General features: G+C 43.7%; 1 protein-coding gene and 2 long non-coding RNA genes across 4 annotated transcripts; 1 reads left to right on the top strand and 2 right to left on the bottom strand.

The window, feature by feature from the left end:
• Positions 1-3230: 3230 nt before the first annotated feature.
• On the bottom strand, positions 3231-6255 carry LOC135973176 (uncharacterized). Its single transcript, XR_010589881.1, has 2 exons — positions 6002-6255; positions 3231-3668 (listed from the first exon to the last, which is right to left on the bottom strand). It is a non-coding gene; the product is annotated as an uncharacterized LOC135973176 (long non-coding RNA).
• Positions 6256-6282: 27 nt separating this feature from the next.
• Positions 6283-15763, top strand: BOD1 (biorientation of chromosomes in cell division 1). Of its 2 annotated transcripts, none has more exons than XM_005298064.4 (4): positions 6283-6659; positions 9924-10048; positions 12282-12476; positions 14810-15763. In XM_005298064.4, the coding sequence occupies exons 1-4, from the start codon at positions 6294-6296 to the stop codon at positions 14859-14861; spliced, it is 738 nt and encodes a 245-aa protein (XP_005298121.2). In that variant the 5' UTR covers positions 6283-6293; the 3' UTR covers positions 14862-15763. The 2 variants fall into 2 exon arrangements, with proteins under 2 accessions (XP_005298121.2, XP_005298122.2); XM_005298065.4 differs by having other exon boundaries at positions 6285-6659; positions 12282-12481.
• Positions 9606-20545, bottom strand: LOC112058771 (uncharacterized). The gene is made up of 3 exons (XR_002887936.3): positions 18935-20545; positions 17558-17836; positions 9606-12067 (listed from the first exon to the last, which is right to left on the bottom strand). It is a non-coding gene; the product is annotated as an uncharacterized LOC112058771 (long non-coding RNA).
• Between the last annotated feature and the right edge of the window lie 3188 nt (positions 20546-23733).

Below are 23733 nucleotides of genomic sequence, written 5' to 3'. Positions count from 1 at the left end.
CAAAATCAGGAAGCTTTGGTTTGCTTAGTGGAAACTCCATCCCCAAATAACGGAGCACATCACTGTGGTGCCCTCTAGTGAGACAATCATCATTGTCTTACATTTATTCTAAGCAACGCCATCCACCTCAAGGGACATAACGTACCAAGGACAAGACAAGCCCTAGGAGCCGGGGAAAGGAACTCTGCACCAGCCTGACTAATCCTGGGGATAGTCAGGCTGGTCCAGCTGGATCCCAGGAAAGCCATTTACATTGCTCCTCAGCCCTGACTAGGCCCCCTTGGATCCATCACTCTCTTTCACTCACACAAGGACCGTAGGTGTTCCTGCTGCCTGGGGCCAGCAGTACCCTCAGAAAGGCCTGTGCTCAGGAAACACCTGGGTTGGGCAGGAGCTCTTAAGAACCCCCATCCCCAAAACTTAGTTGGGTGGGGCAAAATTTGAGGAAGTCAAAGGGCTCCTCCTCCCTTTCAATCACCCCCCCATTATCTAGTTCAGCCACATCCTTTCTTGGCTGACATCTCAGGGAGACCCCTGTCCAGGAACGCTGGGGAGATTCTGCCCTCTGCCCTCACAGTCATTCCTCCATCCTCCAACCTATATGTGGCAGCTTGGGGGTGAGGGGGCGAGCTGGGTGGCTGCAGGGAAATGCAGCAGTCCCTAAGAACAAGGCCTCCCACCTCAGGATGTCACGAGTGTTCTGTTGGAGCAGAGCCCAGCCAGGCCACAGAGCTGTACCTGGAGTCTACTCCCACTGCACAAGGGACTCAGAATTTGTCCCATACACAGAGATCACTTCAACAACCACAACAATTAGTCAATTCTTGGGAAGAATATTGTTTCACAACACTCAGTAACACTACTCAGCAGTGTGGGACAGGAAGTGAAAAAGAACATTTTACCCAAATGAAAATATAGGGAGAATTTAGGAAGGCAGAATGTAAGTTCCCCAAACTGAAATTTGTCCAGGAGTTGGACCCCAAGATTCACATCTGATTCCCTACCCTCCTTGCAAAGAACATCATGGTTTCCTTAAATGATCATTAGTGGCCGTAACCTGGGTTTTTCCTGACCTGAGAGATGATGCCTCTAACAGCACAGAGCCTTTTAGAGGCAGGAGGAGTTAACTTCTACATGCGCCAGCCTGGCTGGATATCGTACAACACTGAGATCCAGTGGTCTGAAATCAACTCCAGCAGTGAAGTGAAAAAATTATTGGAGGAAACAAGCCAAAGAAAAACCACACACATCCCAGAACACAGAACTAAAGTCACATACCCATATATGCATGTGTCCAAACAAACATAGTGCAGGTACGGTGATATTCATTGGCAGAAATAGGCAGTCTTTTGATACTGAACAACAAAGTATGCTTTATTACTGCCATATGTGGTGAAGATGGTGCTGTATATAGTGCATTGCCTTAAGCTTGGTATAACCTTAACCTATGCCTGTGGAACTCACTGCGGCAGGATATTATGGCAAACAGCTTAATAACTTTTAAAAAGGAGGCTGATATGTTTATATGAATAAGGATAGTGCCTGCAGATGTAGGAGCTGGAACAAAATTACAAGGGATCTCAAACCTCCTGCTTCAAAGCACAAGCTGATCACTAGTGGCAGTGGGAAGCGGATTGCTAGGTGTGGTCAGGAAGAAATGTCACCCTATGGGATAATTTTGCATGATTAAATGCCTTGTGGGGAATTTTACACCTCAGTTTGAAACACCCAGCCTTGACCAATGTCAGAGACAAGATACCAGATTAGATGGATCACTTTTCTGCTCAAGTAGGACAGTTCTCATGTGTCACAGATTCCCTGCTTGTAATACAGAACATTGTATACTATGCAATACGCTGTAATGCACACATTTTCCAATGTACATCTCAGTGCCTATAAACACTGGCTTTTTTTCCCTCCTCATAGCTGCCAGATGGTGTGGGACAGCTTATGCTGCTTCTCAGAGCTGCTGAATTTTAATCGGGTGAAAAGGACAATGCATTGCATGCAGAATTTTGCCCCCCCTCCCCTTTCAACACCTGCTGCAACACAGAGAAAGACATGGATGCGGAGCTACTCCCCTACAGTGTACTTGGGGTGAGATCATCATTGTAAGAATCATACTCATCTAGCCATCCCATTTTTGAGATGGGAATATGCCACTATGTCAAATACATCCCTAATGTAACTATACAAGTCAAAGGAGCTAAGACAGAGATGAATTTGTCTCCCCTGAATTTGCTCCCTTGTTTTGCTGTAGCTTTAGGAAAGTACTTATATGAAAGAGACACCCTGAACAGATATGTTCTCTTTTGGGGTGTATGTGTGCAGGGGGATTGATTCACAGCCACCTTCCTTTAAGTCTTTTTGGTAGCAGAAGTCCTGACCAGGTTCAGGAGAGACAATGGTTCAACAGTCATGTCAACTGAGATATGCTAGTCACCAAGTCTGGGGCGCTGGCAGTAAAGCAGAATTTAGATTGGTCAGACAATCAAGTAGTCAGATTCACTGTGCATGTGTATGTCCTGTATGTTAATGCAGGGCTGACTTGGAACCAGACCCTTCGTGATCCAGAGGTAACAGGCTGTAGGTAACTCTTTACAATCTTGCATACAACATGGCCAAGCAGTAGGATGAACAGAAAGACAGCACAACATAGAAGTGGATAACTCAGAAAACTATTGGTAGACAGATAGGTCTGATAAATGCTGGTGGTGGTTTCGGTCCAGTTCCCAGCAGACAAGTGTCCACATCAGCCCTTATTTACACTGTAAGCAGAGAAGCCATGGGAATGAATGGCCCACTGAACTTCCTCTTGCCACTAGAGGCAAGTGAACCAAATTCTGTGGTTATTTACACTAATGTAAATTAGAGCTGTCGATTAATTGCAGTTAACTCACGCGATTAACTATAAAATATTAACTGCGATTAAAAAAATTAATCGTGATTAATTGCACTGTTAAACAATAAAAAGAACAGGAGTACTTGTGGCACCTTAGAGACTAACAAATTTATTAGAGCATAAGCTTTCGTGGGCTGTAGCCCACGAATTTGTTAGTCTCTAAGGTGCCACAAGTACTCCTGTTCTTTTTGCGGATACAGACTAACACGGCTGCTACTCTGAAACCTGTTAAACAATAGAATACCAATTGAAATGTATTAAATATTTTTGGATGTTTTTCTACATTTTCAAATATATTGATTTCTATTACAACATAGAATACAAAGTGTACAGTGCTCACTTATTTTTTATTACAAATATTTGCACTAAAAATGATAAAAGAAATAGTATTTTTCCATTCACCTCATACAAGTACTGTAGTGCAATCTCTTTACCGTGAAAGTGTAACTTACAAATGTAGATTTTTTTTTGTTACATAACTACACTCAAAAACAAAGCAATGTAAAACTTTAGAGCCTACAAGTCCACTCAGTCCTACTTCTTGTTCAGCCAATCGCTAAGACAAACAAGTTTGTTTACATTTACGGGAGATACTGCTGACTGCTTCTTATTTACAATGTCACCTGAAAGTGAGAACAGGCGTTCGCATGGCACTTTTGTAGCCGATGTTGCAAGGTATTTATGTGTCAGGTATGCTAAACGTTCATATGCCCCTTCATGCTTCGGCCACCATTCCAGAGGACATGCTTCCATGCTGATAACGCTCCTTAAAAAAAAAAAAAGTGTTAATTAAATTTGTGACTGAACTCCTTGGGGGAAACCTGTATGTACCCTGAAGGTACTAATGTGAGATTTCTAAGTATAGATATAGCACTCAACCCAAGGTTTAAGAATCTGAAGTGCCTTCCAAAATCTGAGAGGGATGAGGTGTGGAGCACGCTTGCAGATGTCTTAAAAGAGCAACACTCAGATGCTGAAACTACAGAACCCGAACCAACAAAAAAAGAAAATCAACCTTCTGCTGGTGGCTCAGATGACGAAAATGAACATGCATTGGTCCGCTCTGCTTTGGATTGTTATCGAGCAGAACCCGCCGTCAGCATGGACGCATGTGCTCTGGAATGGTGGTTTAAGCATGAAGGGACACATGAATCTTTAGCGCAGGGGTCATCAACCTTTCAGAAGTGGTGTGCTGAGTCTTCATTTATTCACTCTAATTTAAGGTTTTGCATGCCAGTAATACATTTTAATGTTTTTAGAAGGTGTCTTTCTATAAGTCTATAATATGTAACTAAACTATTGTTGTATGTAAAGTAAATAAGGTTTTTAAAACGTTTAAGAAGCTTAATTTAAAACTAAATTAAAATGCAGAGCCCCCCGGACTGGTGGCCAGGACCCGGGCAGTGTGAGTGCAACTGAAAATCAGCTCGCGCACCGAAGGTTGCCTACCCGTGCTTTAGCACATCTGGCATATAAATATCTTGTGACACTGACTACAACAGTGTCATGTGAATGTCGTTCTCACTTTCAGGTGACATTGTAACCAAGAAGCAGGCAGCATTATCTCCTGCAAATTGTAACCAAATTTGTTTGTCTGAGCGACTGGCTGAAGTAGGACCGAGTAGACTTGTAGGCTCTAACGTTTTACATTGGTTTATTTTTGAATGCAGTTATTTTTTGTACCTAATTATACATTTGTAAGTTCAACTTACAGTACTTATATTAGGTGAATTGAAATATACTATTTCTTTTGCTTTTTACAGTGCAAATATTTGTAATAAAAAAATATAAAGTGAGGACCATACACTTTGTATTCTGTGTTCTAATTTAAATCAATATATTTGAAAATGTAGAAAACATCAAAAAATATTTAAATAAATTATATTCTATTATTGTTTAACAGTGCGATTAATCGCACTATTCATTTTTTTAATCGCACAATTCTTTTCTTTTTTTATTGCTTGACAGCTGTAATGTAAATCCAGAGTAACTCCATTAAAGTTAATAAATTTACTCCGGATTTACATTAGTGTTCCTCAGAACAGAATTTGCCCCTAAAACTAAACCTACAAAAATAGTTTTGATTATTAGGGTTGCACCTTAAATGCAGGAACTATAAGATCTTGATGTAGATGGTATCAATGACTACAGCACTTAGTGATGGGGTAGTCTTCCACTATTAGATAGACATATAGGAGGAAAGTAGATTGTTATTGCTGTTAGGAGGCAGGGGATTACCTCTTTGAGTCACTGAGAAGTGTACTAAAATAAATTACAAATCAGCATGTTTCTTCAGAGAATTCTGGGACATTGTCAGGAAACAGAACAGGAGTACTTGTGGCACCTTAGAGACTAACAAATTTATTTGAGCATAAGCTTTTGTGGGTTACAGCCCACTTCTTCGGATGCATAGGAAACAGGGAAACTAGATGGACATCCAGTGATCAAAGGGTCCGCATGTTTAATTTAAGGCCAGTAAAACAATAACAGATACTTAAAGAAAATTATTCTTTATCCCAAATATTTTAATGCATGATCAAAAATAATCTCAACACTGCAATCCTGCTGCCCTCTTGTCAACTTTGAGGCAGTTCAACAGAGGGTGATTGCCAAGGACACAGCCTCCCCTGGTGGCCAAACACGTGTATTACATACACTACATCCTAGTTTACTTGGGCGACTGTACTGGGCGGTGACCTGTAAAGTTTCTGGTATCGCTAGCAATCAGCCTGATTCACCACAACTCTCAGAACGTGTCGGGCACATTACACGGGGGTAATCGGGGCGTACGGTCCGGCAGTTCAGTAACATCTGCAAGGGCAGCGTGCACGTGGGACTGCAGCCGCAGGAGTTTTCCCGAAGCCCGCAGAGGTGGGACTGACCCGCCCAAAGCCGTGCGAGGCCCGGCGGCACAGTGGAAGGAAGTGATTGCGGCACCGGGTTCGCTGCCCTGCTCCATCACAGGCTTCCTGCCTGAGCCGGGGGAGTCCCCCCGCCTCATCTCCCTGGAGCAACCCGGGGCTCGCCCCCCGGGGCTCCGAGGGAGCTACACGAGCGGGCGGCGCTCGGGCGCTGCCGTGACAGGGGCCGTATAAATACCTGAGCCGGGTCTCCAGGAGCAGAACTCAGGCAGCTCCTCGGAGCTGAGCCCGGCCCGCGCACGCGGCCCTTCCCTTCCCCCTGCGGGCGCAGGCGGGAACCGGGAGCTGACGAACTCTCCGCGCACATGGAGTCACAAAAACGACAATTCCCAGAATGCATTGCCCAGCCTGCCGTGCCCCACGGCCTTCCGGGCTAGCGCCGCGGTGCACGCTGGGAGTAGTAGTTTCTTTACGCAGCTCAATGGCTCAAGTCCTATAAGAGGCGCGTTAGTAGAAGGACTTCCTTTCCCATGATGCAGTGGAACGGATCTACGCAGAATGTGGCGCGCCGTCGGCGACGGCAGCGGTGCCGGTGGCACCGGGTGAGCTGGGAACGGCGGCTGCGGGGTCCCGGCTGCGCCGGGTACCAGGCGTGGGGCATGTCGGAGAGCGGCGGCGCCGGCGGAGCTGCCTCAGGCGGGGGAGGCGGCGTCACTGGAGCTGGGGGAGCGGCGGGGTCTGGGGGCGCGGCTGCTGGGGCGGGGCCTGGCGCCACCGACCCGGCCTCGCTGCCCCCCGGGGACGCGCAGCTCATCGCGCTCATCGTGGAGCAACTCAAGAGCCGCGGCCTCTTCGACGGCTTCCGCCGGGACTGCCTGGCCGACGTGGACACCAAGGTACCGCTGCAGGGGCCCGGCCCCACCAGCGCATCCCCCGGCTGCTTACCCGGGGAGGGGTCTTCCGACGGGGACACCTGAGCACTGGGCCTGGTTCCCCCCTACTCCGGGACCGCCTGGCCGACGGGAGCACCCGGGCGAAGCTTCTCAGCCGGGTACCCTCCTGCTTCTCGGAACCTAGTCGCCTGGGTGCTCTGACCCTGCTAAGCCTCTATCGCACTGGGAACTAGGTCTGGCCCTTGCTAAGGCTCCAGCGGCTCTGCTGGGACTGCCTTGCTAACATGGGCAACAGGATGGTAGGGACTTCTCCCCACCCAAGACCCCTGGTCTCACTACTTGATTGCCCCGGTTTTGGCCTGGGCTGCTCGGCTGACATGGGTACCAGGGGCTGTGTATCTCCTCCCCTTCCTCTCTCAAACAGCAACCCCCAAGTTCTGGTCTCTTGTCTGAAACCATCCCCTAGTTTCCAGATGCCATCCTGAAAGGGGTTCTGCTTCAGCCACCCACTTCATTGTAGGCCCTAACTTTATTTTGGGAAGCCTGGATCTGTCTGTAATGTGGTTCCATTTGTGGGGAGGAGGGAGTATGCACAGCACTAGCCCAGGGCACTGCCCACAAAATCCTGAGGCAAGGCAGGCCTTTCTCATGTCTTGGTGCTGCAGACATGGTCCTCTGGGCCCCAGCTGCTGCAGCCAAGAAGAGTGACCTAAACTATAAATATGAGTGGTTCATGGAGTACAGAGGAGAATATGGAGCTTTTCAGTTTTCCATTATTGTACCATTGTCTGTCCTGTAAGGGCACAAGGTTTCCCCCCCCTCTTGTGTTCTTTTTCTGACCCTGCATATGCCCTTCCAATTTCTGTGGCCAGGGTCTTCCTGAGAGACCATGGAAAGCAATATTGGTAATTCAATAAAAGTCACTATTCCCTAAGTCATTTCTGACTGTGGTGCAGGAGTAGGGGACACCAAAGCTGCAGGGCTGGCCTTCACTTGGAAGTCCTGACCAGTGGCAGTTTTGTGTTTCATCCATCAGTTGAAGTCCTCTTGCAGGAATTGGGTCAATCCCCACTGTCTTGTCACCCTCACAGGGTGATTGATAACTTTCTGCCTTCCTAAGCTTTGCCTGAGGCTTCTACAGAATGTGGCTTCCCTTTCTGTCCTAAACCATTGCAGCATTTCTAAACAACTGTCTTGTTCCACCCTATAGGCACCTGCACTTTGCCAGTGGGGAAGTGACTCCTGTCTGTGCATAGTTTGTAAAGCATTTCAGGATTTTTTTAACATAAAGTGCTACTTAAAATGAACAAATATCTTTAAACCTTTGTAACCAACTACACCTCTACCCGGATATAACGCGGTCCTCGGTAGCCAAAAATCCCTACCGCGTTATAGGTGAAACCTCGTTATATCTGGGTAGCAGCGGCAGGGCTCCAGTGGTGATTTAAAGGGCCCGGGGTTCCCTGCAGCAGCCGGAGCCCCGGGCCCTTTAAATCGCCAGCCGAGCCCTGCTGCCGCAGTCCCGGGGAAGCAGCAACAGGGCTCTAGCGGTGATTTAAAGAGCCCTGGGCTCCGGCCGCTACGGGGAGCCTGGGCCCTTTAAATTGCTGGCCGAGCCACGCTGCTACAGCTCCGGGGTAGTGGCGGCAAGGCTCTATCGGTGATTTATAGGGCCCGGGGCTCCCCGCAGCAGCTAGAGCCCCGGGCCCTTTAAATCGCTGCCGGAGCCCCAAGGTTACCACGCTTTATGCATTCCCGTGTTATATCAGGGTAGAGGTGTATCTACTTTAGCAGTGATGTCACTTGTTTATTTGGCAATTGCTACTATTCTTCTTGCTGAAATGTTAAGTTGTAGCCGTCCTGACAAATGTACTACATACGGTATCCTATTTAAGAACACAGATTCCTTTTCTGCTTATTAAAAAATGTGTACTAGAATTAATGCTCTTAAAGGGGGATAGAATTTAAAGCTGACAGAACAAGTACAGCAACAGTGCAAGCTTTCTTGATCCAGAGGGACCAACATTGGAGTGGGAAAGTCTTGAATAGAGGTTTTGATTTCCCATCTAATTCCACCGAGAGCATCAATATTGATAACCTATCCGCTCCTGGTCTGAAACCACCACAACATTCTGCATTAGACCGTGGAACAACCACCTATCTGATCAGAACAGCTTTCAGTCACAACAGGTGTAAATGGAATTCGAACTGGCCACCTACATGGGGTAGGCTCCGTAGCATATTGTCAAGGGTATCACTGTAATTTTTGATGCGGTCTCTTGTTTTGGTTCTTGTCTTGCTATAAGACATTTGCCACCTTTTTGCCCTCTCCTTGCACCACACTAGTAACTGGCGTTTCCCCTCCACAGTAACATGACCATCTTCTAACATCTGAGGAACAGGAAAAGGTAGAATTACAGAGCATTTAACAAAACCACACCCTCACCCCCCCACTTTCCCAGCTCTCATGTTCCAGGGTTAAAGTGTTACAGCAAGCACATCTTTCTTTGTACTAGTGTTCATTTTATTTGGTTAAAATGTCTTGTAGGAGTTTTATGTTGGTTGGAAATTGTACAAGAAACCTGCTTAAATATAACTCTTGCATGCACAGGCAATTTGCATTCCATTCAGTGACTCGGAAGCAGATAGTTGCAAAACAAGTGTCCAGCTATTGCAATTATAATAAATTGATAGTACCATCTAGAAACTGCTCTTTGCAATCACCATTTTGTACTCTTGAGTAAAATAAACTTACTTTTGTTCAGAAAAAATACAATAAAGGCGACCTGTCCGACACCTTCAAAAGACAAGCCTGTGAGCTTAAATTCATAACTTTGCTAGACACTAAAAAAAATCCTCTTCTTAATGAAGACACAGGATTTATGGCTTATTACAACAATCTAATCTATTAATTCTTTTTTTTTTTTTTTTTTGTCATTTGACTGCTGAGGTTAACAGGCCACTTCACCTTGAATGGTCCCGTACAATGTGTGTTTACTTATGCTAAACAATCTGTGCTACATTGTATTTAGCTGTGACACTGCGTGCTTTTCCCAGACCTGAAGAAGAGCTCTGTGTAGCTTGAAAACTTGTCTGTCTCCAACAGAAGTTGGTCCAATAAAAGATATTACCTCACCAACCTTGTCTCTCTATAAAGGAGAAAAGACAGTTAAACAAAACAGTAATAGACCACAAAAGATGTATTATGAAGGATTCTTGCAGGGAATTGTTTCAAGATCTTTTAGTTAAACTGGATTTTTTTTTAAGCCAGCATACCAAAATCTGAGGCAGAAAGTGGACAACTTTGTATCTACCCATCTGGACAAACAGGAGTGGAACCCAACAATGAACAAAAACCAGTTACGAAATGGTCTGAGACAGAGTGTGATTCAGTAAGTAAGCAGCATTCTGTAAATTGATAGGAATGTTTTTTGATAGATGAAAACTGTAATAGTCACATATCATTGCCCTAACTGGCTGAGTGCATTTGGACAATTTTAAGGGTTGAATTCAACCTGCTTTGTCATTTGTGCCCTCCTAGATTTCACTGTAGCAGGTCAATGCAGTTTGAGTTAACTCACATCACAGCAATGTTCCTTGAGGACGAATAGGCAGTTTCCCGGAGTAGGGTAATACAGTCAACATCCGTTGAAGTATTGAATATGTTGTTGAAGTGTAGCATTCTCTACCAAAGCATTGCATCATACAGTTAACACCATGGTTGCTAACTAAGCTGCATATGAGGTTTGGAACTGAACTTGTGGTCTTCTGCTTCAGAAACAGGCATTTACCATTTAAGCAAAAGAAGGATCTCTTATTAGGTCTCTTCTGTTTTTTGCAAACCTCCAGCCACTAGTGGGCAGTAATCAAATTCAGGCTAGTCTGATTCCATCCAGCAGATGGCACTGTTGGCACAAGTAGACAGGACATTAAATCCATAGGGTTTTTTGGTTGTGAGGTTTTTTCGTTTTGTTTTTTGTGTGTTAAATGCAAACAAAACAAACATGTCCATGGAGTACTAGGCTTACTAACTCCTACTGCTACTCCAGTTTACTCTGTAACTTGTGCCCCTGGCAAACTTGTTGAATAAACCTTCAGTGTTTTCAGGGAGGCCATGTTCAGTTTTATGGAAACATGCACACATAGTCTGGAAAAAAGCTTTAACTTGTGGATTTCTCCTGAGACTGGTGCCTAGGTAGCACCTCAGTAAAGGTGGGGGTGGAAATAAGTGGAAGGACAAGGGCATGAGTAGGGAAGAATCAGGGAAATGGAGACTGGCGTTTAATTTCAAAAGGAAAATAACTAAACATACAGCAGTAAGTGTCTTGTAGGAAGCAAAATTAGAATTTCAGAGCAAGTAGCAGAAACTACAGATGTCTACTTCACATACAAACTGCTTGGCCTAGTCAATGAAGATTGGCCTAATTACCCTGAGATCAGGGTAGAAGTTAACTAGATGTACTGATTTTTGCATTTTACAGTATTGCTTGAAAGGGCTCGCGTGCAAAATACAGCAACAACATAAAGAGAAGTGTGGCCAACAATCGGAAACTGGCAGTAATGGATTAATAGTACTAGAGTAAGCCTTAATATTCCTTTCACTAGAGTAAAATGGCATTTGTACTGTGTTACACACCAGGGAGCTTTGCTCCCTTTTAAACACAGTTAGGTGAACTACTGGTATAGGCAATGACTACACAAGGATTAAGGGTTTAGAGTACTCACTTAAGTTACTATGAAGGCTGCAAGAATAAGATAGTTAAAATGTGCCAAGATGTGTACGTGTGTATCCATCCATCATCGGATAAAAGTACACACATTCATCTAACTATATTAGACTTTATTTGATGTCCACATGACCTTGAAAAGCAGTGGATGTGGTCATGAACATTCTCTCATGAACATTCACTGCCATGTTAGTCTGGTGGCTGATTTTCCAAATGCTAGGCAATGTCTGTTTCCCTTCCCCTGGTCTCTTGCAGACATGACTTAAACCCGCCAGACTGCTTGTGTCCAACAGTCCAAGATTCTGACGCAGCCGCTAAAACAATAAGTCACTTTAGTTACCAGCCCTCAGTTCCAAAAAACTCTCTATATTTTGTGCTGTGTGCATTTGTATGTTTTTTTTCCTTACAAAAATACCTGCGTAGGTACTGCCTACTGGCTGTTGCAAGGAGCAGGTGATGGTAACGATATCGGGGTGAAGGCCTCTTCTCAATTTGGAGTGTTAGCCCAAGGAAAAAAAAAATCAACCTCTCACCTGCTGTCCTCGTACGTTTTGTTTGCCTTGTTTGTGCCAAAACATGTTTTGTTTGTTCCTTCTGACCTCATTTCAGAATGAGAACTCCTGAAGTGGCTTCCATCCAGTATTTCATTTCAGTACCTGGGAGACCAGATGTCAGTTGTGAACACTGCAGGGGGGAATAGAAAAGTTGATAGGTGGAAATGTCCTGGTTTCTGTGTGGTGACTGGAATGCCTCCCTCCTGAAGGAGCTACTAAGTGGGTTGCAGCTTTCACCATATTAAAACTAATTGCAGCTGACATGAGGGCTCTGGAGAGTTCCCAGTGGGGGGAGAGGGGAAATTGCTTAGAGTAGCTGAATGACTCCTTTGTCTTTGCCCAAGGTCAGGGATGCTGGAAGCTGGAGTGGACAGAATTATTTCTCAGGTGGTGGATCCAAAACTAAACCACATCTTCAGGCCGCAGATAGAGAAAGCGATTCATGAGTTCCTGGCTGCACAAAAGAAAGAGGAAACTGTGCCAGCTCTTCCACCAGAGCCTGAGAATCAGGATCCTCCTGCTCCATCCCAAGATGCCTCGTAAGGTCTTGTATCATTGCACCTTCCCACTCGCTCCTAGTTAGCAAACCCTCTCACTTAATTCACTTGCATAGCATTAAATAGGGAACATAAACTACACTGGCCAGCGGGCCAAGACCCTGATATTCTGTCCTGGTTTGGTACCAAAAACACTACAAGAGGAAAGAACCAGAGACAGTTCAGTAGTAGTCCTACCGTTTACAAACCTTCAGAGTCAGAAATGCAGACCTTGTACCACTGGAAAACTGGGGCTAGGTCTACACTACCCGCCTGAATCGGCGGGTAGAAATCGACCTCTCGGGGATCGATTTATCGCGTCCCGTTGGGACGCAACAATCGATCCCCGAATCGACGCTCTTACTCCACCAGCAGAGGTGGGAGTAAGCGCCGTCGACAGGAAGCTGCAGAGGTCGATTTTGCCGCCGTCCCTACAGCGGGGTAAGTCGGCTGCGATACGTCGAATTCAGCTATGCTATTCACGTAGCTGAATTTGCGTATCTTAAATCGACCTCTTTTCTCCCCCCCCCCGCCCCCCCCCTGTAGTGTAGATGTAGCCTGGCTGTGGTATTCTACCTGGCTTTACAGGGAGTAAAGGTTTTCTTTCTGATCATCAGCTTTTTACTATAACATCTAGCAGTTATACTAAGTGACTGCTAAAAGCATATCCGAATCGGAGGTAAGGATGATGCAAAATGATTATCTAGGACTAGGGAGGAACACTCTGGCCAGCAACTATGCTTTCAGGGCTGGTTTTGGAACAGTGATCGAAAGGGACTTTGGTCCTTTAAAAGCAGGTTGTGAGACAACTGCAAAAATTGAATTGAGTGAATAAATTTCAAGTGGATTAAAAATTAAGAAGTGCTGAAATACAACCAAAAATTGAGCTAAGGACAAAGTATGCAGATTTGGCATTAAAGTTGTAGATGATTGGTTTCTTCAGTGGAACTTAAGTTTGAGTTTGTTTCTCTAACACAGGGGTCAGCAGCCTTTCAGAAGTGGTGTGCCGAGTCTTCATTTATTCACTCTGATTTAAGGTTTCGCGTGCCAGTAATACATTTTAACATTTTTAGAAGGTCTCTTTCTAGAAGTCTATAATATAGAACTAAACTATTGTATGTAAAGTAAATAAGGTTTTTAAAATGTTTAAGAAGCTTCATTTAAAATTAAATTAAAATGCAAAGCCTCCTGGACCGGTGGCCAGGACCCGGGCAATTTGACTGCCACTGAAAATGAGCTCGCGTGCCGCCTGTGGCACGCGTGCCATAGGCTGCCTACCCCTGCTCTAACAGTTTGCTAGTACTAGAAAAAGATTAATGCAGAGGTTAGTGTTCTGTGAAGTGAATAATGGCTTTTTCAAAACTTGACAGCATGGACTGATTTAAGCTGAACAACTTACAGATGCTCCCCGACTTACGCAAGTGTTCCGTTCTGGAACGCCTTGTGTAACTCTAATTTTGCGTAAGTTGGTAACATATATCCGACCATTACGCCAAAAAAAAACCCCTCCTATTTCTAGCTTACGGAACTTTTTCTGTAAATGCGGATTTGCGTAAGCCAGGTTTGCGTAAAAAGGATGGTGTGTGTATATTTTTCCAGCTAGAAACTGAGGAAGTTCTGTGTTGGATATGAGTTTGCTCTGGCTTTAGGGATTAAAATAAAACTTTCAAGTGATGCTCTTCATAGGGCTATTTAAAAAAACAAAACCAAAAAACTTCTGCATCTTAACACACACAACTGTTCACCCCATCTCTATCAAAGGACCTGCCTTTTAACGTGTCTGACTTGACTGTTCAGGTCCTCTGAAAGCTCCCATTATAGGTCTCTGAGGTACTTTTTTGGAGCAAAACATTTCATTCTGAGACTTGGAGTGTAGGCAAATTCATAATGGCATTATGCAGAAGGAAATTAAAATGTATTTTAATTGCTCTCAACTAATGCTTTTCAAAAGCAAAATTATCTTGGTCCTACAGTAAATGTTATATTCATAAGGGCCAACAAATAACGTGATCTACTGTATTAATCATTAATCCATTCTTTTGTTGAATGATGATGGCAGTAGCTTCCTGGATAGCAGCAGTATTTAGAGAAATCGCCAATCTGAATTAAACTTGTGACACACAAGCTTAACTTCCACTGTCCAGCTTGGGTTAGCTCAGTTGTATGTAGTATGCTGCCTCACCAATGTCCTACTGCAACCTATCATGTTTCTGGCTTAACTGTGAATTTATTAATCTTGAACTATCCAAGTGCTGCTGTTTAACTTGATATGACTTTTTGTATTCAACTGCATTTACTCTGAAAGATAGAATCCTGTAAACTTTTTTCTTTTACAGTGTGTTCCTGGTACTAAAAACAGCTGCAGTTGCAAAATACAAGTTTGGTTAGATTGGCAATGGACTATTTATTCCGTTTGACACGAGACTACAGTCTGCTAATGAAGATTGATCATGATTCCAGAACTGAGGAAAGCATTAGTAGAATTCACATGCACCCAGAGTGCCTAATGTGGATAGGCTCAACATGAAGCTTGTTTTGCTATTGATAGAAATCCAGAAAGAAGCATATGTCCTTGCTGATCATGCATTGGGGTGGAGGGTATCAAATATCTCTCTTGCATGGAGGAGCTAAGAAAAGGGTTTGGATGTGATACTAGTATGACTTATTAAAGTAGGAGAAAGAAGAAGAAAAGTATGTAAGAGGTATATGGGCCTCTGAACTTAATTTTTGTATAGTTCCTGGAAGGCAGTTATCATGAGATTTACTTTAAAAAGTTTGATTTGAATCAGAGGAGAGACGGTCAGTAATTTTTTTTTTTTTTTTTTTTTAATAACTTCATGCTTGTTTACTGCATAAAGAATTATTGAGCATTGGATGCCAAATCGAATTTGTGACTATATCAGTGCCTGTCTTGAAAAGAGGATGTTCCTGATTTAAAACAACTGGAAAGAACTCTTCCGTGTCAGTTATCCAGGAGTACTTAGAGACCAACTTCTAGTAGATTTCTGGAAACTAGTGTTTAAATTTAGCTATGTGAATAATATCCGACTTAGTCATAGCTCTTATTTCCCAGGGAGACTTTGGAAGCAGGGGCTATGAGTGGGTGAAGAATCTGTGTTTTAACTTGAAAGAGTTCTCACCCACAATATTGTTCAGGTGACTGTTAGTAGCTGCCCAGTTTTCATGCTTAAAGGGCAGAAGGTCTCAGGGAAGGCCATCAAGTAGGGAATGTGATTAAGTATTCTGCTAACACATGTCTTAATCTTTTATAATAAAAAGTTGAAAGCCTATTTTGGTGACTTCATATTTTTTTTAGGAATCTGCTCAGAGAAGATTAAAGTTGTATCAGAAATCCGAGTCATTACCCCTCGTACCATGCTCTAACTATTAGACTACACTTCTAACCTAATCATTTCTCCCATTTACAACATAACATTCCAGAATCTACCATGAAATGGGATACACTGAAGGAGATCTTGATTTGTTATTCCTTTCCTTACTGTAAACCACCACTTACAAATTGCTGGGAGAAACCTGAGGTTTCTTTAATAACTTTTTCTGTGCTTCATTGTGTTGCACACCAGCTGGGGGCTTCTGAAGATAAAATTCACCAGAAGAATCAAACTAGTGCTGTTGGCAACCTCTAAAAATGCATCTTGATAAGTGTGAAATGGGGCTTTTCATTTTCTGAACATGGTCATGTTTGAGAGGGGAAAAAAATGCCTGTGAATGTAACTGTAGAAGACTTCAGGTGGCCAAATTCTTCATAGTGGATGGGCTTCGTATATCGCATGTAATTGTAATACAATGGCCTATAGAGCCTCTTACAGAGAATAGGACTCCTCACAACCAGTTCAGTGTCCTATCCAAAATGGAAACTTAAACTCAGTTGGGGTAAAAAAGGAAATTGGTGCTAGAGCCTAAACTTTGCAAATACTTCTCTTCTGTAGTTATTGCAGGAGGCATTGTCCTTCATTTGTATTAGTATTTGATACATTGTGCTCTCCCCGAACTTAAGGCAAAACATCTGAATTATGTTCTAGGCCCAGGCCTCTACAAGCCCTTACTAGAGTGGGAAAACTTGTGTGGGCCCTCTGTTGTAAAACTATACCCCCAGTCAGGAGCTATACACCCTTCCTTATTACCAAACAACCCTTCTACTCCCATTCTTGTTCCAAAGGGGGCCCTTCTACAGGCACACTCTGGCAGGACAGATGCTTGTATAAGTAACAAATGTAGACTGACCTCAGATTCCCTGATCTAGTTTTGAATGTGGTCAAAGCCAGGTTTTCAACACAGAGTTGAAGAGGCATTTGGGTGCTATGGAAAGAATATGAATGGTGGTGGCAAAGATCGACTTAGCTTGTTGTCTTAGTGTGGAAAAAAAATACAGGCGAAGCTTGATTTTTTTTGCACACGCATGCACACACACACACCTTAGCAGCTGAAGTGTTACCTGAAACCAGTAGGAAGTAAGTGCTCAGCACTCATACAAATGACAGCCTGAGTGGAGCTGGTTCGTTTCTGTAACTTTTGAAGTAGGAACACTCTTGCTCACCTCTTCCTGCCACTGTAAACTTTCACTTCTCTCTGTGTTAGGAGCTGTCAGCATGTGACAAGAATGCCCTGTTATTGTTGAGGGATGGGGGGGAAGGGAAAAACCTTTTTCCTATGTGTTGGCTTAGTAATCATTTAATATTGATGAACACTAAAGCTTAAAGGGCTTTACTTTCCAGAGGGGGTCACTGACTTCTTTATGGGGAAATTGAGGATTTAGGCCTACTGTGAACAACAGAGCTGCCATTTTAGTCATAGTACAACAGCTGGGAATAAAAACTACAGACCATACTGAGGTTGCATAGAGTACAAAGCATGAAGCACTTTCACCAAGAAAACCCTAAAGCATGTTGAAACTATCTTTAACCCTGTGTGTTCCACAAACATCTCTTTCTGTTCCATAGTATTATGCAGTGCTAAGACATTCACTGAATTACCACTAAAGGAAAGCAGGCCTAATAGTTCTAGTTTATAAATTTGGTTAGATTTTAATTAAAATATTTCACCTTTTAGAGACTACAACTTACCAATGAGAGCATGAGGAAGGCTTCATTGTCATCTTATGAAAAGCTGTTTCTATATTTAGTTTGGTGCAGAGTTGTTCATCAGCTCTGGTGCATTTTTAGGCTCTTCAGTGTTTGAGCATCTGAAGTCTTACAATTGTTGCATCATTAGCATCCCCACTGCCATAAAAGTTGAAGTAGTCTGTTTTCCACAATCGAGAAGAAGGGGCATTACACTCCATTCAACCAGTGTTTTCAGGTACCTCTCAGAGGTACTGAACAGGGCCCCCTCACAGACAGTGACTGCAAAGAGAAAGAGGCAAAGTGATTTGCCCAAGGTCACACAACAGCTCATTAGCCAAACTAGGACTCACACCCAGGTCTTCTGAGCCCCAGTCCAGTGACCTAGCTCTTTGACCAGATTGCCTCTCAAACTTAGTCACTCCGCTTATTAAGAATGGTTAAAACTGCTGGACTCTAACTGAACTTATTTTTCAGGAAAAAAACAATTCAGAATATTTTAAATAGGTCTAGTGTAAAAAGCTTTTCTATGGGCACCAAATGCAAGTGTGAAATCCTGCTGTTATACAACTGGAAGAAATTTAATACTTGGAGTTGAAGTTTGTCTGGCACAGGGCATAGACTAGGATACGATTTGGAGCAGGAGTTAAGTTCTGTGTGATGGAGAAAGCAGCATGTACTGTCAGTCATTTTAATACTCATGTTAAAAAGTCTGGTTAGTTTCCTGGTTTTGATGGGGAAAATTAGCTCATCTAAGTCTTCTGACATCAGCTACCTCCTTCCCTAAGCAACAGCCCCTAGAACTTTTTTCCGCACCTCCATTAAATAAGCTACTTGAAGGGAGAAGGTGTTTTGAGTCAGTCACTGGGAATACATCAGGTATATAAAACAAACTAGAGTTCTGCTGTTCTCTGTGTGCTTCCTGTTTATGATGAGCTGGGGAAAGGTGCTGAATTATTCAAAGCAAAATCTATCCATGTCAGGTGCATGACAGCTGGACAAGCTTCCCCATGACTGTTCCTCAGTCCTGATCTAGAGGGATCCAGCAGGAGGGGAGGGGAGGATTGTTAATTCCCCAAACCAATACAATCTTTTGTCTATTTCCTGTTATGCAAACAAGGGGCTGTATATTTGAAAGAGCATCCCAGCAGAGCTTGTTTATTAATCTTTTCAGAAAGGGGATGTGAAACCGGTTTGACAGAGTTGCTGGAAACAGGACGGGGAGAGGAAGGGACTCTGTTTTTGTTTATAGAGGTTTGTGTCCACTGCAAGCCTTCCACGCTTCAGGGATATTCTTGCCACCCAAGCACAATAGCTTAGGCTCTTTCCAAAAGGCTTCTGATTGTTGTGAACATAGCACTAGGACATGCAAGAATGTACCTGCTTTCACTTGTTGCATATGCTGCACTTCTACAGGCTTTTGCAAAACTGGACTCTTCCTCTCCCATCACATGGCTTGTCACCAGGCAGCCTTTCAGATGCAGAAGAGGTCACGTATATGTGCAGCCGCCTTTGTAGAAATGCATGGGGTTCTTATCAATACCCCTGTAAATAAGAGCCAAAGCTTAAATACCTGCTGGCTGAGGGCTTACAGAACTAGCGGCTTGGTGGAGCCTGTAGCAGGATAAACTGAGTTTTTTGAACACATTTAGGAGGTCCCATAAAGTGCATGATGACTTGACTTTAGTTTTGTGGGTACTCCTAAGGGCAGAATACCACCTCATTCTTTAGGTATATATTTGGCAGGAACTTGGGGCCAGCTGCGCGCCACAGGGAAATGCTTAATGAGCTAAGCATGAGGTAGATGGGGCCACATCCTGGGTTAAGCCAAAAATACACACTACCCTGAGTTCCGTGCTGTGCAAAGTTGGGCATAAGACTCCCACTTGCACAACACTCATGTGCATGACTTTTGCCACCACTCTACAGTACACTGGCCTGAGGGCTGCATTAACTTAAGGTAATAAACCACTGGAACAATTTACCTCTAAATAATAGTAGATGCACCAGCATCCAGGGCCGCCCAGCGGATTCAAGGGGCCTGGGGCAAAGCAATTTCAGGGGCCCTTCCATAAAAAAAAGTTGCAATACTATAGAATACTATATTCTTGGGGGGCCCCTGCGGAGCCTGGGGCAAATTGCCCCACTTGCCCCTCCTCCCCCCGCCCCGGGCTGCCCTGCCAGCACCTGAAGTCTTTAAGTCTTGAGTAGATATCTTTCTAAAAGATTAAGTCTATAGCTCAAACAGAAGTTACAGGCTTGGGTCCAGATCCTCAAAAGGTATTTAGGTCCTAAGTCCCATTGAAATCAGTGGGAATTTGGCACCTAAATATCTTTGAGGATCTGGGCCTTGCTGCAAAAATTACTGAAGTTTAAGAGCTTATGTTCTGCAGGTGGTCAGACTAGGTGATCATAATGGTCTTAAAATCATATGACTTAAGTTCAGTCAGCCTCTAATAGCCACCAGTCTTTGGACTGACCACACTCACCCCTGTGCTGACAGCAGGAAGTGGGTAGGCTAATGTACCCCTACACTGAATCCCCTGGCTCAGGTGTTGCCATCCCAAAGTAAGGTCACAGTGCAGCAAAACATGATCCTTGTCTGTTGCATTCTAGAACCACAAGTTCAAATCCCTAGCAGCATTCAGGGAGGCTTGCAGGCACCTTGCTGAGGAATATACCCTGCTCATCTTTCAGAAGTCACTCCTTCCATGAAGTGAACAGTCATTCACACAAGCTTATTAAAAAACTGAAAAGATCACCACTCAAAACCATAAATTGAATGATGAAATAAGTGAATAGGTGCTAGGTACAGAAGCAAAGGAGACCTGGAGGAATACAAGAAATTGGCCAGTAATATAGATGCAAAAATGAAAGCCAAAGGTCTTCAAGGAACTTTACTTAAGACTTTGAACAAAAGGAATGGGGAAAAAGAAGTGTACAGAGTGGTGAAACCGTGGGACAGAAGTACCAAAGATATGAAGGAAGTGAGGTTAATCAAAGATGAAACTGCTATGGTGTTGACTGATGACAGTCTTGTAGAGGATTGATGGAAAAGGTATTCTGAATGACCGTAAATGAAGAAAACTCAAGAAGGAATGCGACATCGAAATGATGTAGTGGAGCATACTGTGCCAGATGAAGTGGCAAATGCTGTAAAAGAAATGAAAAATAATAAGGCCCTTGGCCCAGATGAAATCCCTAGTAAGGCATGGAAAAAGCTTAGATTAGAAGGCATTCATGGTCTAGTATCCCTGTTCAGTTCAATCCCAAACCCGTGGAGGAAAAGCATCTCAGGGCCAATACACAAGGGAAAAGGTGACACTGACAACACCACAAATTATAGAGGTATAAAGCTGATGAATCATACAAGGAAAGCATGGGAGAGAGTCATCGATAGACTAGAAAGTGATGTAGATACTAGTGAAAATTATCATGGCTTCATGCCAGGAAGGTCAATAATAGATGCTGTTTTTGCAGTGAGGCAGCTAGTGAAAATTTTAGAGAGAAAAGGAAAAATAATCACCAGGTGCTCATTAATCTGAAAAAGGCCTTTGACTTAGTTCCTAGAAAAGGCATCTGGTGGTGCATGAGGGAGAAAATGGTACCAGAACTTTGTATGTGGCTTGTTCAATGACAAGTCAGAACTTCTGGTAGTAAAACAGATGAACTACTGGTAAAGTTGGAAGTGAAGCAGGGATCAGCACTAAGTCCAGTGTTGTTTATCTTCCTTCTGGATACCCTCACAAGGAAAATACAGAAGGAGGCCCCTTGGTGCATGCTTTTAGCAGATGTTATTCTATGCAGTGAGGAGAAAGACAGTCTAGAAGAGGATCATGATTAAGGCTAAAAGAACAGGAGTACTTGTGGCACCTTAGAGACTAAAATTTATTTGAGCATAAGCTTTCGTGGGCTACAGCCCACTTCTTCGGATGCATAGAATGGAACATATATTGAGGAGATATATATACACATACAGAGAGCATGAAAAGGTGGGAGTTATCTTACCATCTGAAACCTGATTAAGGCTAAGTTTTTGTCCTGGGTATTTTTAGTAAAGTCAGGGACAGGTCACTGGCAATAAACAAAAATTCACAGCAACCCATGACCTGTCCCTGACTTTCACTAAAAATATCCCTGACAAAAGGGGTAGGTGGGTTCAGCACCCACTGCTGCTGGGGCTCTTGGGTCCCCCACTGATGTGCATGGGAACTCTGGGGTCCCCCTGCCCGGGGCTGGGCTGCTGCAGGGTCCCCTCACCCCAAGCAGCTGGTAGCTGCAGGGTCCCGCAGCCATTGGCCATGGCTGGGCAGGGTCCCCCCACCTGCCGTGGCTGGGCAGCTGGGTGAGGTCCCCCTGCCAGGTTGGGGGCTGTGAGCTTCAAGGGTGGGACTTGCAGCAAGCTACAGTCCCAGGTCAGAAAATGTCACGGAGGTCAATGGAAGTCACGAATTCTGTGACATAATCGTAGCCTTAAGCATGACCAATTGAGAGGTGTTGGAGAGACATGGGCTCAAAATTATCAGAGGAAAAATGGAGTATATGGTATGTAATTTCAATAATGTAAACACTCAAGAATTACCTGTGAAACTAGATGGGTGGACAATAGAGAAAATACAAGGTGTCTTGTATTTGGGTTCCAGAATCCAGGGAAATGGGGAAAGTGAAATTAGAGCTAGGATAATAAATGCCTGGCTGAAATGAGAGAGATGAGTGGTGTAGTATGTGATAGGAAGACACCAGTAAGTTTAAAAGGGAAAGTCTATAAAATGGTGCTTCTGAGCCCACGTGAGGAAGATGTATGTTAGAGACGTGCTCAAAGTAACACCCATAAACAAAAAGATGAGGAAGTGCAGGTTTGGTCATGTAAGGCACAGTGCAGAACAATGTGGATAAGAGTGTCCAACAGATCAAGACTGAAGGAAAAAGACAGGCCAACCCAAGAAGTGGTATGATGTCACAAAGGAAGACATGTTGGCATGTGGTGTGATAGAAGATATGGCATTGAATAGAGCACTTTAGAGGAAGAGGGTTTGTAGAATGGACCCCAGTTGATGGGATTAAAACAAGGAAGAAGAAGAAATGAGTATGTGCTAGCTTCTCCCAGTAGGTTTGAGTCTGATTGGTGGCATCTTTTGCTTTAGACTGCAAACTCCTTGAATTAGGGATTGTGTCTCATGGAAAGCCAAGCACACTGTCAGTGTTTAAATAAATAATAAACTGAACCATGCACCATAAGGCTCTGGTGGGAGGGAGGGGCTTTCAGCAGAGACCTTTCCAGTCATCCTCATGTAAACTGCCCCAGCTACAGGCCCTGTGCCAGGCCATGATAACTCAGCCTTAGTGAGTTAAGGGTGGGTTTGGAGTGGGTAGAGTTCCCTTCCTAAGGCTATGAAAATCTTAGCGTCTGTCTCCTTGAACATGCTCAGAAGTGATTTTTTTCAGGCCTTCTCTGTATGAGCAAAGTTGCACTAGTTTAACCAAATCAATTTTAAATTGACCTAGTAAGCTAGTGCAACACCCCTATGTAGAGAAGTAATCATGCAATTTAGAGATCCAAATGAAACTCATTCAAGCAAAGGTTTGCATCAATTTAACTAGATTTATTTTAAAACTGATTTACTTAAATTGGTACATCCTTGCTTGTCTATACCAGGCCTCGTTCACTTATAAAACTTTTAAAATGTAGTTCAGCTTCTTACTGTAGCAGGAAAAACAAAATAATAGAAACAACTGTTCTACAACACCTAGAAGAGCATAAAGGGTTCAGCAGGACATTGGAAGTGGTAAATGAAGCCTCTGATACAACCCTTAGAAAAGTTAATAAGGAATCCCCACCATGATACAGTGCATTACAGGGGATTAATGCCCTTTGGTTTAAGCATTTGTCCTTGGCAAGTGTTGGAGACAGGATTACAGCCTGGATGGACCAGTGGCATGGTAAGTCCTATATTCTTAACTGGACCCTAAGTTCCCTGTCAAAGAGATAGTACTGACATTAAAAAGGGAGCACCTTCCATCTGAAACGGAGACTAGTTAGTGCATCCCAATAAAATGACTTATAATTCAGTTTACATTGCCGTTAACCAATGCAAGCCAGACAAAACCTAGGATCAGTGCTACACTGCCAGTAAATACAGTTAACATTAAGGAAATCTTCCCCCATTTATTTCAGAGGT

This window comes from Chrysemys picta, chromosome 8, assembly GCF_011386835.1.
Source record: "Chrysemys picta bellii isolate R12L10 chromosome 8, ASM1138683v2, whole genome shotgun sequence".
In the NCBI taxonomy this organism is placed as follows: Eukaryota; Metazoa; Chordata; order Testudines; family Emydidae; genus Chrysemys; species Chrysemys picta.
This window is presented reverse-complemented; position numbering and strand designations above follow the sequence as displayed.

Coding starts and splice junctions, on each gene's coding strand:
- BOD1 (XM_005298064.4), top strand. CDS start 6,294: ATGATGCAGTGGAACGGATCTACGCAGAATGTGGCGCGCCGTCGGCGA. Junction 6,660..9,923: donor TGGCCGACGTGGACACCAAG/GTACCGCTGCAG, acceptor TTTTTTTTTAAG/CCAGCATACCAAAATCTGAG. Junction 10,049..12,281: donor CTGAGACAGAGTGTGATTCA/GTAAGTAAGCAG, acceptor TCTTTGCCCAAG/GTCAGGGATGCTGGAAGCTG.